The sequence below is a fragment of the Alternaria incomplexa genome, assembly GCF_024043165.1.
Source record: "Alternaria incomplexa strain BMP 0042 chromosome Unknown scaffold_1, whole genome shotgun sequence".
NCBI lineage: Eukaryota > Fungi > Ascomycota > Dothideomycetes > Pleosporales > Pleosporaceae > Alternaria > Alternaria incomplexa.
In genome coordinates, this window is record NW_026249850.1 from 3,492,271 (window position 1) to 3,510,591 (window position 18,321).

The window sequence follows — 18,321 nt, forward strand, 5'->3', positions numbered from 1 at the left end:
CAATCGAACTTGTGCAGCTCTCTCGTCTTTGTTGTGCTGGTCGATACAGAGAGCATCAACCCATACAAAAATGTCTTCTTTCTTTCGCCGCACCGCTCTCAGTGCATCGTGAAGGCTGACTGCGACAGGAACTGTTGCTCCTTCTAGAATAAGTGGTCTTGTATCAACCCCGTCGCCCCAGGCGTACTATACAAGATCAGTGTTAGTGGGTGTTTTGAGATTGCGGCAACAACTTACCGAGATAGCAGTATATTCTGGGTGGCTTTGGAGCGACACATGAATAATTTCGCATTTCAGCTTCCACATCCTCTCCGGCAGGATCTTAACTAGTCGGATTTCAGAAGGTTGTAATGGCTGATATTGGTATGTTTTCGGACCAAGTACTCCCGAGCTGGGTGATGACGGAGACCATGACAGGATCCTTGAGGAGGCAGTCGAGGTAGCTGAAGTCGATCGCGGTCTTTGCACATCTTCACCTACTCCTGATGTAGAGTCGCCTACAGTTTCAATGTTGGATAGGAACTGCGAGTATGCGGCAGGATATTGGGATATAGAAAGTCGTGGGAGCTTCATGTTTGCATTGAAAGCCCCATTGTGGCCCGATGTGGACGGCCGGCTATCAATCTCATCTTGCCGGATGCGCTCGTCCGAAGTAGATGCCAAGTCCCGTACCCTCGCAGGTAGGGATGTGCGATTGCCACGCGGTATGTTTGTTGGTGACCAGGAAATGCCATCATTAATAACATCTTGAGCACCCGTGCGATTGGTATCCTGGTTGGAAGACGGTCCAGATAGTGTTTCATTGGGTAGCGGTGGTGATAGCGAAGAAAACTTCCTCATAGGTCGAGCATCTCCAGCAGAAAACTTCATCGATGATGCTCTGTTTGCGTGCTCATCATTGAAGCGATGTTCGCCGTACTCTCGTTCTGTAGATCGTACTTGCGTATCCACTTGCACACGGTCATACTCATGGTGCTCGCCATAGATCGCCTTTGCAGATTGTCGGTCGGTTCGCTCAGCTGGTTCGTAACGGTGGGCCAAAGATGCATGGGAAAATCCGAACGGCGTTGGTTTTCGTGCAGGTTTAATGCGCCGCTCTTCTAACAAATCAAACCGATGCTCGCCGTAACCTCTGTTATCTGAGCGACTTCTCTCGTGGTGAGCATCAAGTCTTGTTTGTTGACCTTGCGAGACCCTTATCCTTACCAATTCATCCTCAGTATCGCTAGACGAGTCTTGTTTGCGGCGGTCATGATCCTTTGGGTGGTGCGAAGAGCTGGCGCGATAGCGATCTTTGTCCCCATCATGCCTATGTCGACGCCTTCGCTCGTCATCGGAACGATACCCTCGGTTCGAGGGATTTTGTATTCGCTCATTGTCGCCCGAAGAGGTCTTATGTCGCCTTCTGCGGGTTCGCTCTGCATCGGCGTCCTGGGGTGTGAGATGGTGGCCGTGTGAGTGGCGCTTCGAATCGCGCTGGGGACTGAACATCTTGGGCGGATCACGCGAAATGCGAAATGCAGGGTTTTTTGGGTTGAATTGATGTTCCTGTAGGCTTGTGGTTTGTGGGAGGCTCTCAGGTGGCATTGGGCCTTTACTTAGATCAGGCGCGAACTGCTGCCTTGGTGGGGTTAATGAGTGCCATGGCAGCTCAGCCTCCGCTCGTCAGCCATGGTCAGCTCGCTCCAGCTGGCAGGGATTCGATTGCATAGCCCGGCGGGAGCACACTGGGACGCAATGAGAGAACTACTGGGGAGTATCAGCCTCACAATGCTGGTGCAGTGTCAAGGTGCACATTGGCGTTCGCGAGGAAGTCGCGACTACGAGTAGAAGTGGCGTGTTCTGCCCAGAGTTATTTGGCCCATGGCTGCACACCTGGGCAATGTTCAAGACTGCGCTCGTGGAGATATGTAGCTTAGTGAACAGGAGATGACGTGCGGATAGCAGCGCCTATTGTATGTTCTTGAGCGGCCCTTCTCTTATGATTACTACAGTCCATGCTCAATGTGGGTCTGGCTGCGCTGTCATCGGCCCGCCGAATCGCCTGCGACCATCGCCGCGCTTCTCGCATGTCCCCTTATCGATAAGTTTCGATATCTAGGCATACCTACAACACTTACCACTACCTCTAATGCCCGCTTACATCTTCGCACTCGGGTGTAATGCGCGTCTCTCTGCCACGTTTCCCAACTGTGCACCAATTGCCGCGATCCGGCGGCCGCCTTGGCCCCGCACTTTCGCGTACACTCCTCAATCCAGCCTAGTCCGAGATCCTCCAGGAACGGTCAACAAAAGAACCGCCGCGACTGCGAGCGAGCACAACCCATCTCACAAGGATTCTTGGGTCGCAACATGATGTACGGAAGCGCGATTGCTCCGACAACTCCGATAATAGTGGAGTTGAACAGCCCTCATGGTAACCTTGGAAATTGTCTCGCCTCGCGATCCATCCCCGAAGCGACATAGGCATGGTAAACTAGGCGTTCTAGCTGGGTATACGTTCTTGTATAATCGATACATTCGGAAAGCCCTCGGTGGTGGCGTCCGGCTGGAATGCTGGCTTATGCATTCTACCGAGAAGCCCCGTGGAATGTACGCTCGTGGCAGTTAGAGCCAACAGGGCATTTAAATGAACTTATCGCTCCTTCCAACGGCTTCGAGTTGATGATTGAGATAGCGATATAAGAAGGTGCCATTCACTCGTCGATACCTCCGGTGCATCTTCATCACCACATACAAGCACATACACCTTCTTTACCATCTACAACTCCTTCACCTTGTACCAAAGCAGTATCAGCATTTCTCGCACTGCGAAAACCTCCAAGATGGTGCTCCCCTACTTCACCGCCCTCGTCTTCGGCACCATGCTTCCGGGCCTCAACCTAACCCAATACGCCGACCACTACGACAACGTCCACATCCCACTCGTCAAGTCGCTCACGGGCTCAAACTTCCCCGTCATCCACTCACGATACTACGTTGGCGGAAACCCTGCCTTTGTAAACGCCAGCTCCCCCGTCGACTATGACTCCATGGCAACCATGCAGTTTCGAGACATGACGCATGCGTTGACGTTCATGAGCATCATTAGCGCACCGGAGGCGGCGAAGAAGATTGCGGAGGACGAGCATTTGTTTATGGCGTGTGCACCGAGGACAGTGATTGTGGGGACGGATGGGAGTGTGACAGGGCCGTAGCAGGTGCAGAATATGGATAAACGATTGCGGATTGAAGCACTGAATAATTATCGCCATAAGGGTCTGTGTACGATGAGTCAATAGGACGACATGAGGCCACAATGTATTTGTTAGCCAAGGATGATAGTATCTGGCTCAAAGTAATTCCACCACCAGTGATCGACCATGACAGACTGGATATATTTTTCCACGTCTGAAGGTAGTTCATCGTATGCTGCATAGACACGGCCGGACTCGTTCTGGAAACCAAAGAATGGAGCGAAACAGCGCATACGGTCAAAGCGTGCGGGCAGTCGAGTCATACCTATACGTTCGTAATGGTTTCCGTGGTGCTCAAGTATGAAAATTTGAGCGGACAACTCGTTCACGGTGGATTTTGTAAGATCTGCGGCGGGCAGTAGAACACACTTCAACAATGTTTCGTTTTCCTTGTCCGGAGGCAGGTCCCAGCGCACCTCCATAATAGCATCCCATCCATCACCCAGTGACATTCTAATCCCTGGTTGTGGGTCAAAGTCCTCCTCTCTGGGCATGCGCGCAGTTAGGAATTGCAAATTGCACATTGCTGTTCGTGCTTCTATTTTGAGGTAATGCGAGAGTCCTTCTGGCGTACATTCCTCGGGGTTGGCTGGATCATAGAGCTTGTGGAAACCCTTATCGGAATTTACTCGCACAGTTATTGCTTCCGGTGTGACGTAGTTTCCAGTCCCACGGCCCACAAGAAATCCGGACCATTGGATTGGGGTTTTCCATCCGAGGGGCGACCAGCTGGGAAATCCGTTGCGGCGTATGCTTGGTTGCCGGTGATCCCATAATAATGCTATATCGATATCCCGTCTAACACTGCGGCTAGTTGAAAGAATGTCCTTTAAACCAGGTGAGTAGTCTGCCGAGGAGCGTTTCCAAGGGACTCCCCAGATGTGCTGAACACCGTGTCTGGCGTAAGAGTTCATCGCACCAATTATGGCGTTGAGCGCATCTGCGTCGAAGGATAACGTGCGAGTGCTGTATTGCCTCAATACATCCATCGACGCAATCATGGTGTCAGCCGCCTCGATTTTTGCGGTGTTGGCAAACCAGCCTGGTAGTTTCCGGTGAGCGTCCCCGGAAAGGCCGCCGCCGCCATGGGGTCTATCTGCCTCGTAGTAGGAATCTGTGCCACAAATGAAAATGACTTGTCTGTCGGTGAAGAAGAGACGCCGCTTTGAGAAGTAACATTCTTGGAATGTCCTAAACGCACAGTCAGCTCATTATGAGCATGGTGTGATGATCGGATGTCCTACCACGCTCGCGAAGCCCACGAGGATTTTGACATGTCTCTCAAGTTCAAGGTGGGCTTTGTGTGAGGTAAGCGGATTAACTTCACTGATCTCGTTGATGCGTGATAGGAGCAGGAGGAGAGACCCCGGGACTGTGGCCGTACTCCAGGAAGCCCATGATTCGAGTCATTGCCAGCCGCAGCGAAGATGGTGAACTGCGCTGCTGCATAGATATCTGCCATTTGCATAATTTGATGTTGCTTCGCGTGTACGTCAGACTGGTCGATGCACTGAACAGTTAGCAGACTGAAGGAGGGACTGAAAGGCACTGAGGTCTACCTACATATCGGTCAACCCAGAGGTATCTGTATCCCAATGATAAGGTTGTCTCAATAGCGTCTTCGACAGTTTTTGGGATTATCTCTCGGGTCTTGGTCGAGTTGACCTTCCCGCCTTGTTGGCCCCAGACATACGACAATGCTGCGTATCGACATGCAGGCGGCGCAGGAACGAGTCTTCGAAGCTCACAATCAATGACTCGCAAACCATTCAGACCATCTGTCGGTCTCGGGCGACACTGGTGGTCATGTTCTTCGATGCAGACATCCAGCCAAGACTTCAAGAGAGCAACGTTAACGCCAGCTGGATATAGAGTTTGGCCAGGGTCTAACAACGGGTTCTTCTCCACTGTCACAGGCCATGGGAATGCATGTCTAGAGAAGGCTTTCTCTAACACTTCCTGAGTCAGCTGGGATGTTGGTTGGCAGGCAAGTACGAAACCGAAGCCATGGGAGGACGGCGGCGGCAACCACTTATGTTCGACTTCGAGCAATACTGACGGAAAATCCAAGCCCAAACCAGCGGCGCTCCAACATGTTATCTTGAAGCGTCGTCCATGTTTGTTAGAGACTTCATATTTGAGAACCTCTGCGAAGAATTGGCAAATTCGACACTCCGTTTGTTGGTCAACCTTGCTTCTGTGAAGCACTTCTTCTCCCGAGAAACTTCGCTCTGGAGCAAATAGCGTGTCCCAAGGTATTTTGGAACACTTATAGCATATCCGATGGCTGCGCTTGATGTCGTTGTTGGCGCAGGAACCCATTGCTAACAAGGCGTTGACTGCTTCCATCGTGGATCTGGTGATGTTCAGTATCGTGATGCCTGTTGTTATACCATTGGGCGAAACATGGCAGGTTTCCGAAAAAATGTCGTCGCTCAAGCGCTATGTGATGTGAAGAGATGATGGACAAGGCTGAGGATAGAGGGGTAGAAGGCAGCAACCATGCAACTGTGCCACCCGAATGCAGCACGACTTCTCGGCCCACGTCCAAGACCGAGCTCATGACCATATGTCAACCCGGGTGGGCGTCAAGCTGTGGCGAGTGGACTCGTTGCCGGTACGCCATCTCATTATAAGTCGTAGTTATCCACGACGCCGAACTAGTGAGTCTACCTGTTCATAAGCCGAAGCATTGACTAACGAGCTTTCTCAACCCCACTCAAGGCTGGGGCCCCGGTGCCTTGTTAACCTACGTAGTGGGGGAGATGCGCTTGCGATGTAACGAGATGACGGCTGTCTGTGATCGGGCCGTGGCACAAGGGTCGCAGGTTGGGCAGCGGCTGCCTAACAAGGTCTAAATAGAGAATCAGCCATCGTATTTTTGCATTAGAATGTCACCTCGCTGTAAGATTGCGTAGCAGTAAGCAATGGAGTTGAGGCCTAGATGGTTCACTGACAAGGAAGTTGCCTTGACCCACTTCCGAACCTCCCGGGGCTGCTCCTGCCACACCAGCTAGCACGTGTGAACAGAAGGACCCAAGATTCAAACGGTTAGCTCGCCGGAATCGCAACGTGAGAGCTGCTGGCTACTCCAAACCTCACACATGCCCATGAAAGAATAGGATAAGCTGCACGCAAGATGTCTCTCATTTTGCCTCTCCCTCCTCACATCCCCATCCATCGCGCTATCTCCCTCTCCCCGCATTTCATCCAATTGTGTATATCATCCAGAACCCTCCATGACGCAAGTCAAGCAATCCAACACCCCCCTATCCAAACATATCAAACATCGTTGTGATAGATCCAAAGTCTCGAAAGAAACACAAATCCAGTAAAAATATCCCGCGCCTGCCGTCATGCACTTCATTGCTCCGCCGAACGCCCAACAACGCCAGTTAGACTGCTCTTTGGAAGCCGTGAAAACCTTTTGCAACGCCAAAAGTGGGGGAATAGAGAATAGTAGCCTTGAGAGAGCTACGGGGGAGAACAACGGTTGTTGTAAAAGAAGAAGACCAAGAGCAATTAAATAGAAGCGAAGTGAAGTGAGGTGAAGATGGCGGGTTCCGTTGCTTATCCGTTCCACGCTTTGACGTGGAGCATCAACTTGTCGTTTCGTTCGAGTGCTTCCTGTATATCCTTGTCATTCTCAATATAGCGGATTTTCTTTTTCGTGCTGCCGTCGTTCTGCCGTACATTCTCCTCCCAAGAAATTACAAGGTCCTCCTCTTCCATAGGGGTCCGCTCCATATTTCTTCTGTCGATAAGCTTATTGTAGAGGTCGTCGAACGTGCACGAAACGGGCACACGTATGACGACGATGTTGTTATCTTCGAACATGACTTTGATCTTGAGAAGAGACGTGCCTGTACTGGTGGCAGTGGATGAGGAGGAGTGGGTGTGATTCATGGGTGGGGGGTTCAGATTCGATGAGTATGCCTGCGAGGCCGTAGATTGACCGCGCTGATGAGAGGGGTAGTTGGAGCCAGTTGAGTAGGGTGTCACGGGTGTTGTGGCCTGCAACTGATCTGCGGACGACTGCCTGCTCGTCCCGTGTGAGGGGTTCGATGACTGGTGTGATTGTTGCGAAAGGCGGTACTCTTCCGCATCAACGATGTCGGGGTCTATCTCGTAGTCGCCCTGTCTTGGCGCGAAAAAGCCCTTGACGAGGTGACCTTGTGTGATGTGCGGTCCTAGCTTGAGGAGGTTCTTTATGTATTCGTCGAGGTTGGCGCGGCGCCCGTTGGAAATGTTGTCGGTTACGTAGGTGACAGGCCCAGGCATGAAGGGCAGTGTTCGCTCGCCGGAGCCACTTGTGCCCGCTTCGACTGGGTACGTTGCTATCAGCTGTATCTGCAGGTCGTAAAAGTCCTGGTACAGTCGCTGCAACTCCCAGTGCCGGCCGTCCTCCATCTGGCACTCGATGATGAACCAAAAGATATCGTCGGCGAAACAGTAGCGTGGCACGCATGCCCTCCAGGGTGCAAGCAGGTTGTCGGATGTGCGGTATTGGTTTCTTGGCTGTTGCGCCACGGAACCGTTGCGTGAGTGGGAGACCTGTACGCTGTCAGCCGAGAAAAGCACACCCGCATGTAGACGACTTACCGAGCCAGCCTTGTTGTGCCCGCCGTTGCTCCGAACGCTCATGCGCTCCATACCCTGCTGCAGCGACTGTCCAGAATTCGTCTCGAGCTTTCCGAGCGGTATGCTGCCGTTCTTGTAGTCGGCCGCCATCTTCTTCCACTCTTCGACCTTGGGGACGCCCGCGGCTGTGACTGCTGCCTGTGTGTCGGCAACGGCCTGACCAGTCGTCATATCGCGGATTTCGATGAAGGATACGGGGATGAGGCCAGGACCGCCGAGTCGCGTTATCGGCTTTGCGACAAACCATTCGGGGTTCGACTGTGCGATGACGATGATAGCCTCGCCCTCCTTGGCCTCTAGCTCGTCCGGCCTCTCTGCCTTGAAGTCGTAGATGACGATGCCGTAGACCATGGCGCCGCGGCCGCCTCCGCGCGACATGCGCATTTGCTGGGTCATGAAGTCCTGTGCCGAGGGCTGCGGGCTCGTGATGCGTTCTTGGTAGCCTGAGTCGTGGGGCTGTTGTTGCTGTTGTTGCTGCGGTTGCTGCTGGTGTTGCGGCTGCTGGGGAGTGGAGGAGCGCGGCGCGGAGCCACCACTGTCGCGCACTGTCTTGCCTACGCCCTCAAAGTAGGAAACGGGTACCAGTCCGCGGGTGCCGTGCAGGGGATTGCAGGCCTCGTACCAGTCGCTGTCGTCTTCGCGCCCGACGACGTGCAGAAAGTCGCCCTGGGAAAAGCCAAGGTAGCCAGAATTTGGGCTCGGGTCGGCGGGCTTGTAGTCGTAGAGGGCTTTTATGACCTGAAATGAGATGGCTGTTAGCTTCGCGCTCATCTGCCCTATCGGGAAGCGGGTGCCGGGGAGCGCGCATCATGATATAGCGACATGTCGCGGCTTGCTCTGTCGTCGACACAGGCGCATGTTTGCTGCGCAGGCGCAGGCGCCCACACAATGCGCCTGTGTCGACAACACCAAACGCCTGCCCTGCCCTCATGCGCGCACGCCTCGTGAAGAAGCAGAGTGGGGCCCAAGCACCCCAAGCACCCCAACGCTGATCTACGTACCTTTTTTGGCGGGACAATGGCTATAGCGTCCTTGGGCGGGATGGAAATGTGGTGCGGGCGGTTGTCCTTCTCACTCTTCATACTCCTGCGGAACTAGAGCAGCACCGTTAGCACGTACGAATGCGGAGCGTGACTCGACGGGCGCAGCGGCGGCCGTGGCGGCAAAAGCAAGCAGGCAACGCACCTTCATCGTGCAGAGTGAACGCAACCTTGCGCGGCAGCAGACGGGGAAGCAGAGGAGAGGTCAGGAGGCGAGCGCTCGACGTGGAACTCGGGGGTCCTGCTACTGTGACTGTCGCCCGGGAATGCGGCGTGTGCGTGCGGGGGCGAGTACGCGGCGGAGGAGGGTGAATTTGAATCGCGCACCGGCCCTCAGAGACAATGGTGAGGCTACTTAGATAGGCGGCCAACGTCGTCGTCGTCAGGTACTGCCAGAGGCGCAGTCACTAGAGGAACAAGAAATGAGTGGGTGCTTTCACGCCGCGAGGGATCCCAGCCCTGCCAGCTGCAACCACTTGGCGATTCGTCTCTCGCGTCACACTCTATGCCTGGCACGCTTCGGAACAAACGAACTGCGGCGGGTAGCGCAAGGCGGCGAATCCCTTCGACCTTTGTTTGCGTGCGCTGACTTGCTCCCGGCCAGGAATGTGGAATCTCTACTAAAATACAATTATGCCCGACACGGTGGAGCATCCCACACCATCAGCCTGCCAAACGCCTAGCTGCAGGTCCACCACATTTCCGCCTCTGTCACCGCACACCGGCGCAGCCCCCAACATCCGCGCTGCATTTATGCCTTCGCGACCAATCATCCACCGGGCTAGCCCACAATGCTAATGCCTACGTTGGCCGTGTCATCATTTCCACATGCAAACCCAATCTCGACGCCCCTCTCCTGTCAGTCATCCATACTCCTCTTCAAATGTTATCCTCATGGTTGATGCTGGACGCGGCCCGACTGAAACATCCTCGCCCTGCGTGGCGTCGTAGTCTCCCGTAATCCTCACCACGCGGTTCACACGCGCTCACACTCTCAACACAAACTTCGTGAACCAATGCATTGACGACTATACGAACGCCCTGGATACTTCCAGTGGGTGTGACTAGCGCCAACTGCCGCTGAACAATTGCACCCTACCCAATCACAGCCTCGGAACCCTCTTCCGCCATCTCATTGGCTCGCTCAGAGCGCCTCTAGCCAATCTTCCAAAAGGAGCAGACCCCGCCACAGCCCAGACAATGCATACTCCAAAACCAAGCAGTCGTCACCTGATGGCCCACGATATGACCACATTGTCGTTCGATCTTCGCACATCCGTGGAGCATGCCGCCGTAATGCCCGTCTTCCCAACCCCACGTGCACTCGGACGCACCCGAGCCGAACTCTCTGTGACACAGGGACCACCACAACCGAGCCAGTGGGCTCACATCCTACATAGCCATCTAGACCAAGTCCACTCTACCCCATTTTGTTTTCCAACCCACTTCCTTCATGCACGCCCATGACGTACCGTAAGTTTACCAAGATCCAATTTGGTAGGTGATGAACAACATCTGAGACGTTGCATGTATGAGAAGCACACTAGAAGATTCCGCGCATCCAACGCATGAGGCGGAAACCCCATGTTCCGACTACTGACATCGGGAAGGAAGCAATCGATACCGGAAGGTCGCAGTTCGAGACACGCGTGACGTGCCATGTGGCGCAGGGTATCGTGGTGAATTAGTGCAAATGAATAACTCGGAATCGGGATAATGATACTGTAGAAGATGAAAAGAAGTTTGTGCTGGCTCCGATGTCGATTCATATTTGGCCCTTGATGTCTACTTTGCTGAATGCGGCGGCACGCAGGCTTTCGAATTGAGATGCGGCTTCTCGGATCCTGACACGATATTGACCATCGCCTTTGTCTTCAATGACGTTCTGTGCACCGTGGGTTTCGAGGAATTCACGGCATATCTCATCGTTGTCGAAACCAAGTTCGTCAGTGAGGAAGCGGAGTGTGACATTTACATATCTACAGCTTGTTAGCAAAAGACCTGCACGATTTGGAATCCGTATACATACCCTCTGGACATATTAGCTAGAGCATTGAGGCGCTCACGCTCGACGAACATGTCCATGAGATAAGCGCCCATGTTCTCTGCTTCGAGGTACAGTCTGAAAAACTTATGATAATTGCCAAGGGCAAGCGAAGACCGAACGTCCAGAGCATGCTTGATCCATGGGTGGGATTTGTCTGCGAGGGTTAATTCTGCCAACATGTCGTTCATATCGGTCTTGTTGCACGTATATACGAAGTAGAGAATGCGGTACGCCTTGAACTCAGCCGGGTTGCCTCCCAAGTTCTGCGCATACAGTGCCTTCAGCTGCGTCTGGCACTGATTATACTCACCCAAATCCCCCTTTTCTAATGATATCCGGGCGTGGATCTCATACACCTTGACAGTAAAGGCGTTCTTGATGTGCTGAACAGTAAGATCCTGGCGGAGTGACTTGAATTGATTACAGATGTAGTTGTAGTTCTTTTCCGCCTTCCACTTCTCCACAAGCATGGCCAAGGTCTTCTTGAGCACGTGGAGCGGCCGGACGGTTTCAGCTTTGGGCGGGGCCGTAAGGCGGAAGTAGCTTTTCTCGAGATTTTCGTTCGTTCCAACAACAGGTCCAGTGGGCATTTCGTCTTCACCTTTACGCGATGAGCCCCATGGGGTCGTCTTGGTGCCATTGTTGCCGAGCTGGAAGCGCTGTCGTCGCTTGTCAAGCTCAGCCTGGTCAAACTTACTTGCGGCATCCGAGAGGGCGTTCTTCTTCTGGCGCTTTTCGTTGTGTCCGTCGGCAAAGGTCATACGAGATGCTAGGTTAGTTTTGCGCCACGGTGGAACATTGGCTTGTGTTTGCTCGACTTGTGCATCCTCAGCTTCGTGGGCATTGCGCTTCTTTGATTGCGTTGGAGATGTGTTAGTGTGTGCGGCTGAGCCATTCATGTATGCAGGGTGTATGCCGTTGGGAACAGCAGTAGCAGGCATTCCAAGAGCCGCCGCCCTTCGTTCTTCCATGAGAAGCTCTTGGGGAAGAGGGAATGTAGGCCAATGAACAGTGTCGTGCGAGTTGCGCTCGGCGAACCAACCGATGGTTGTCTTTAATCGCGCCTGCATGTCTGCTTGGGAGATGCCTGGGATGGCGTTTTGCGGATCGAAAGCACGCCTAACGTATTCGCGGACGGCGGGAGGCCACTCGACCTTCTTCTTCGGAGCTTCCGGGGCCATGACTGGCTGCTGGCGTGTGTGAGCGTGGATGGGGACTCTCGTATAAGTGAGGAGACTAACAGGCGCGGGCGCAGGTTGGAGTGTGGTGCGTGGGTTGACTGCGTTGTACGCGGGTGACTGCATTGGCCGGGACCAGGCTACAGTGGCAGAGGGCAACGACATAAGCAGGCAAGCAAAGCAAAAGAAGTGAAAACCAGGTTGACTGTTGTGTGAGTAGGTAAAGGCGAGGAAAAGAGATGTGGGAGAGATGGCGCGGGGATGGATCTATTGTTGTGGAGGTGAGAGTGAAGCGACGGCCCGCTCGACTGATTTGCGTCGCAGTGGTCGCGCTTTGCTTGGCGACGACTAGCGTGGGTCTAGCCGCAAGCAAGCTAGCCCTGGCCAATGACGACTGCTGGGCCCGGGCCTGGTGAATGCAGGTGGGATCGGGTCATCGTCGACTCGACCCAATGCGATGGACGTACCTCGCATTTTCCAACTTGCGAATGGTCTGAATGTTCCTGCATCAACTCGACCTCACAACCGCACTGCGCCCGTCGCTCCTGCCGGAGGAGACGCTGCTTTTCGTCCAAGACGCCGTAGGGCTCTATGAGGGGTATGCGCATGTTCCCCAGGGCTCTTATACGCTGCTGACCAGGCACATAGGAAATTCAAGATACCCCAGTACCAGAATGGCCAGTCATACTTGACGTCGCATCGCGTCTGCTATGTCGATCATAGCGAGCCACGCAAGAACTCCGTCGCTATCTTCCTCAAGGACGTCGAGAAACCAGAATTCTACGTGTGCATCCCCCTGCGTGCAAAGTCGAGGCACCCGACACTAACGACATACAGGCCGGCTTCCTCAAGTCGTCGCCCAAGATCACATTATATCCAAAGCCCCTGAAGCAGTTGACGCGTGGCGCGTCCGTTCCCTCGCATCCTCAGGCCACATCGTCGTTAACTCCTCCGCGACACAGTAGTCCGGCACCACCGCCCCCAGCGAGCGCGACCTGGGTGTGCCCTATCTGCTCTTTCTCGAACCCGGTCCCGTCCAACTTCGACCCCGCGCTCGCATCACGTACACCCATACCGCCTTGTCTAGCATGTGGAATTAAGCCGCCGACGGTGCATGTAGTCAAGGCAGCCATAGCAGCCATCTCAAACAGACCAGCGCCTGGACCACCTCCCAAAGATACAAAGGGTGGCGTTCCTGCTCCCGCAAGCGCAGGAGGAACGTCGTCATGCCCGAGATGTACCTACCAGAATCATCCTTCTCTGCTCAACTGCGAGATATGTGGTGCATCCTTGACAACAGCCATAGATAAGAGGTTGGACATGCTTCAAGAACCTACTAGACCGCAATCTCCAGGTCCGACCTTGTCATCACCTTTGCAGTCCGAGTCTGTCGAATGCATCAAGATATCTTTCCGCGCCGGTGGAGGACCGATATTTTTCGAGCGCCTGAAGAACGCATTAGTCCAGCGCAAGTGGCTGCTTCAAAGCGCCCCACCGATTCCCAAGCCACGGCCGTCTTCCGGTAATTTTAACGACAGCTACACAGCCAACTCTGACGCTTCATCAACGGAGGTTGAACGACCTCGCGTGGTCGGCATTGCGGGGCTGGAGCGAAGAGGCCTGGAGCAGAGACAGAATAACGAGGCTATGATTGGGAGCGCTTTCGAAGACCTCGATGCGCTTATGACTTCCGCGAAAGAGATCATAGCACTGGCAGAACAGTTTGCATCACAGGCCAATCTGGGGACTAACGGCAGCTCGGAAGCTAACGCTTTAGCATCTCAGTCCGCTTCCGCACTCGGCCTAGTGACAACAAAAGACATGCTGGGTACTGGGTCTGGGTCTGAGTCGCTATACGTATCGGAGCTGTCAAGAAACTTGGCAGAATGGCTCACAGACGACACTCGAGGTATACTCAGGAAAGAGGGCGGTATCATGACCTTGGTAGATTTATGGGCTGTTTTCAACCGCGCAAGAGGTGGTGTCGAGCTCGTAAGCCCGGCCGACTTTGAGAAGGCAGCTCGAATGTGGGATACATTGAAACTTCCCGTGCGCCTCCGTCAGTTCAAGAGCGGGTTGCTCGTCGTACAAGGACGCGATCGCACCGATGAGAAGACTATTACGAGTCTGCTGGCATGGCTCAAGACGCTACACCAAGCACCACCAAGTATGGAAGTCACCTGGGATTGGCAAACATTTGGCAGGGGTGTCACTGCTCAAGAAACAGCAGAGCGATTCGGCTGGAGCGTTGGAGTCGCGACGGAAGAGTTGGAGATGGCTGAAGAAGCCGGCGCACTGTGTCGTGAGCAGGGTATCGACGGGTTCAGATTTTGGGAGAACTGGCTGGTCAATATGCCAGAAGTTACTGCCGGTGTCTGATCATTCAGAAGGGCAGTCGTTTGTATCTCATGGAAAGAAACATCTAAACCCCTAGCTGACACTGATATGACAGTGAATCCAATAGCACGTCTCGTATAGTCTCGAAGACTCCTCTTGTATCATGCTCGTGAGCCGAAAAGTCCCAGCCATCCCGCGCTGATGTCGGTGACTTATTGATTGAGAACCATTTCGAAGACTCCAGTGCAAATACCTGCAAGTGTACTGCATCACCAAGTTGCATGTGTCAGCATCGTTACACGACCGCTTCAGCGAACCAATGCCAGGGTACCCCCAAAGACAGGCAAATCGGAATTGCTCACACCGATCTCAATGCAATCAGGCATCAGCCGCGGGAGTGCCCGCGACGGTGACCGCGTATCCACCGCTCCTTGAGGCAGGGTCCAAGCTCAACCTGTATCACGCCCACGCACCCCGCAACATCGGACCTCACTCTTGCAACATCTCTCCTGCATCCACCGACCTTTCATCAACTCCCAACCACGAATGACGCCACCTGTACCGGCCAAGTAAGTACTGCTAAATGTTGCGATCGACTATGATCTGTTATAGTAGCTAATATACGTGATATAGGGCCCGTAGATGGAACGCGAAGACAGTGCAGGCGGTCGACAGCAAAGGCGCAGGCAAGAGCGCTGGCATGAAGCGAGCCATTGGCAATAGCAACTCCGAGCCCCCCAAAAAACGGCGAAAGGCCCAGGCAGCTGCCACAGAAGACACGATCATTCCCGAAGCAGACAAGGTGACAAATGTGCCATGGGTGATAGATCCAGATCAGGTGTTTAGGTTCCTCGACCTGCCAGGAGGTCAGTCATTGCTGTACACCTGAAACCTAAACTTTACTGACTAAACCTAGAACTACGCAACCGAATCTACGGAATGGTGATCGAATGGAGCTTCCGCTGCTTCCCTATGACCCATGAAAAGCCAAAGAAATCCAGACGCAGAAAAGCAGTTGAGGGAAAAGCAGCCCCCATCACCCAAGCGAGACCGCTTCCTTACATCGGCTTGACACAAGTTTGCTCACTGATTCGTACTGAGTTCCGTCCTTTGTGGCTGTCTACTCATCAGTTCCCGCTCTTCGCACTAGAAGGATACTTCAAAGCTTTCTTTCCAGTGTTACGTGGAGGTTCACGATTAAACGAAGACGTTCGGAAACGCATCAAGAGCTACTCCAAAGCGACCGGCACCCTGCGTCTTTGGGTCAGAATGGACTGTTTGAAACACGTTGATGTCCTCCCACTTCTCAAGTTCAGGCACCGGTTCCCTGAGTACACCATAACGCCGAAACCTGCACCATTCAATGTCGACACGCTCACCATGGACTCGTTCACGGCTTTCATGAACACCACCCATGCGACCTGGGTCAGGTACATCAAGCAACACCGCATTACACAGATCAAGTTGCAAGTTAGCCGTTATACGGTCGGACCCTCCTACTTGCCCATGCGTATCGTTCTTAAAGAGAAAGACGCGCTTGGCTGGATGGGATCAGGTCTAATTAGCCAGTCCCACCTCGTGGAAGAGTACAAGAGATTTCTGGGACTCGATCCAAGTTGGGGTGTTACTTTTGCCGTGGATTACTCATGAAGGACCAGTTGCGCGCGATGAGCAACAGAGATGCCCAAAACCCTGGAATAGTTCTGTCACAGCGTATGGAGGAAGTGTAGAGTACACTTCTCGATCTTCATGTGGTACGGCGGCCATGTCTCTTTTTGTTCTGAGACATCGTTTCACGTATGGCCGGTAGCCCTTTCCGTCATAGACCTACTAATCGGATTACTCCACTCTACTCTAACAGCCAAAGGTCTACAATTGGCACGGCGAGGCAGGCATGAAAGAATACATTCAGATATGATTGATAGTCTAGATGCATACATCGTGTACCATAAAAAGATACGGCTGATCTGCAGGGATGCCGGTCGTGCAGCTGCTCAGCTGGTGACATGTCATGGCGCGTGACGTCATACCGAAACTTCCACCAGAACATGCCACGAACCTTAAACAGCATGTATACTTCCGCATTCAACCACTCCATGACTACGACTGCATCTTCAAGACCACTTTAGAAGGGTTATCTGGGAATGTTAGGAGTCATTTCGATGCCAAAGTGGAGGATACTCACCCCCAAGAAGATCCGCAAAGACCCCTCCATCGTCTACCATCAGAGGCGCGTCTGCATGTATTTAGTATGAGCATGATCACATCACCGCAATACACATACTGGAAAACTTCAATTGGTACGAGTCACCGTCCTGACTTGCAGTAACTTTATGCACGGGCATATCGGTGTCTGCCTTGAACCACCACACTTGCTTTGGAAGGAAGCTACGGTCTTCTACCATGGCTCGTCCAAGAATGTGACCGTCGCACTGCAGACGGCTGCCCTTGAGTTCAAAGACGGCTGCGTCCGTGCCTGTTTTCGCATGCGTCTTGTCTTCGGCGTTGCCGTCGACCTTGGCGATGGGGCTGCCATCGATTTCGATGGTGAAAGGGGCGGGGAGGCTATCCATCTCTTTTGACGAGAAGATGTGGAATGAAATCAGGATCAGAGAGAATAATCCAAATGCCCACAAGAGGTTGCGACGGCCTTTCGAATCAGCTGGCATTCGTTCTGGATGTGGTGGGTATTGCAGTGCAGAGAGTTGAGATGGTGTCAGGAGTATTAGTAGCAGCTGCGCCACGCATGTTGTGCAGGCAAGGCAACAGTCGAAGTACCTTGCATATGACGCAGACTTCGGATGAGGCTGAAGGCACTGCGCTAGTATGTCTGCATGGCGTTATCTGGCATTCATGCTCGGCGCATCGAGAGACATGTTGACGAGAGCCATTTACGTATACAGTGGCCTTATCGAAGCAGACTTATGTTGACTATGGTACCGAGGCTGGACGCGGACGCGGCCGGGCGCTGAACACAACGTTTCGACCGCCATTGTTTCTCGACCACTTCACATGCGGTGAACCACCGGCAAGCACTGGAGATCTCCATACCAGCCATACTATGTGCAGGTTTCAGCGCCGTTGTGTAGATCGATACTACCTCCGGCAGTCTGCCGGCTCACGCGCGCGTCGCCAAGACATTAAAGCTCCGCCCTACCAATAGCTCCTCCATCTCCTGCCTTTCCTGGCCCAGAGCCGGTGTCACCCAGCGAACGCCATAATGCGACATCCTGAATGCTCGCCATCTCCGACGTCGCAATGTGCATGCCGGGGCCAAGTGCGCGAGTGTTTTGCTAGCAGCCCATGCGGACCTATCCGTTGTGGCAGGTCAATCCTCCTGCCTTTTCCCCACTGGCGTACTAGTCACGCCTAACCTAACGTCAACACACTATTCGTCCCCCGACAAAATGGCACAAATCACGTACGATGCCGATCATGTAGGGCAATATACACAGCCTGCATCGTGGTTCGCCTACCACGAGATGTTACAGGAACCTGGTCGGCGCTTGTGTCGGTATGCACACCACATGTGGCAAAATCTCTTGCCTCTTCAGGAGACAACGCATGACGGCGCTATACGCCGCGATAAGATCGCGTCGATTCGATGGACTCTACGAGAACCAAGACTATGGCAAAGGAAATACGATGGTACTTCGGCTTTACTATAGCCAGGATATGGAACGGCGTCACAACCTCCTGCTGTCTAGGGAACAGCGTCGCTGTAACGGCCTTGTTGCGACATACCCCGAGTAGAAACAACCATGTTTGACGGCTACGTTGCGGTTGCCTGAGGCCGTGAGAGGGAACCGTCTTATTTCCGACATGTTTCAAGCACAAGAGAT

General features: G+C 53.5%; 6 protein-coding genes across 6 annotated transcripts; 3 read left to right on the forward strand and 3 right to left on the reverse strand.

Moving 5' to 3' along the window:
• Positions 1 to 2,825: 2,825 nt before the first annotated feature.
• J4E90_001245 (uncharacterized protein) lies at positions 2,826 to 3,197 on the forward strand (the record flags this gene model as incomplete). The annotated part of the gene is made up of 1 exon (XM_051430834.1): positions 2,826 to 3,197. The coding sequence occupies one exon, from the start codon at positions 2,826 to 2,828 to the stop codon at positions 3,195 to 3,197; it is 372 nt and encodes a 123-aa protein (XP_051296321.1).
• Positions 3,198 to 6,806: 3,609 nt separating this feature from the next.
• On the reverse strand, positions 6,807 to 9,068 carry J4E90_001246 (uncharacterized protein; the record flags this gene model as incomplete). Its single annotated transcript, XM_051430835.1, has 4 exons — positions 6,807 to 7,790; positions 7,839 to 8,615; positions 8,879 to 8,971; positions 9,063 to 9,068. The coding sequence occupies 4 exons, from the start codon at positions 9,066 to 9,068 to the stop codon at positions 6,807 to 6,809; spliced, it is 1,860 nt and encodes a 619-aa protein (XP_051296322.1).
• A 1,614-nt stretch (positions 9,069 to 10,682) lies between these two features.
• Positions 10,683 to 12,145, reverse strand: J4E90_001247 (uncharacterized protein; the record flags this gene model as incomplete). Its single annotated transcript, XM_051430836.1, has 2 exons — positions 10,683 to 10,896; positions 10,947 to 12,145. The coding sequence occupies 2 exons, from the start codon at positions 12,143 to 12,145 to the stop codon at positions 10,683 to 10,685; spliced, it is 1,413 nt and encodes a 470-aa protein (XP_051296323.1).
• Positions 12,146 to 12,639: 494 nt separating this feature from the next.
• On the forward strand, positions 12,640 to 14,521 carry J4E90_001248 (uncharacterized protein; the record flags this gene model as incomplete). The annotated part of the gene is made up of 3 exons (XM_051430837.1): positions 12,640 to 12,740; positions 12,791 to 12,926; positions 12,980 to 14,521. The coding sequence occupies 3 exons, from the start codon at positions 12,640 to 12,642 to the stop codon at positions 14,519 to 14,521; spliced, it is 1,779 nt and encodes a 592-aa protein (XP_051296324.1).
• Positions 14,522 to 15,025: 504 nt separating this feature from the next.
• J4E90_001249 (uncharacterized protein) lies at positions 15,026 to 16,129 on the forward strand (the record flags this gene model as incomplete). Its single annotated transcript, XM_051430838.1, has 3 exons — positions 15,026 to 15,048; positions 15,113 to 15,345; positions 15,396 to 16,129. The coding sequence occupies 3 exons, from the start codon at positions 15,026 to 15,028 to the stop codon at positions 16,127 to 16,129; spliced, it is 990 nt and encodes a 329-aa protein (XP_051296325.1).
• A 450-nt stretch (positions 16,130 to 16,579) lies between these two features.
• Positions 16,580 to 17,148, reverse strand: J4E90_001250 (uncharacterized protein; the record flags this gene model as incomplete). The annotated part of the gene is made up of 3 exons (XM_051430839.1): positions 16,580 to 16,617; positions 16,665 to 16,715; positions 16,764 to 17,148. The coding sequence occupies 3 exons, from the start codon at positions 17,146 to 17,148 to the stop codon at positions 16,580 to 16,582; spliced, it is 474 nt and encodes a 157-aa protein (XP_051296326.1).
• Positions 17,149 to 18,321: the final 1,173 nt, after the last annotated feature.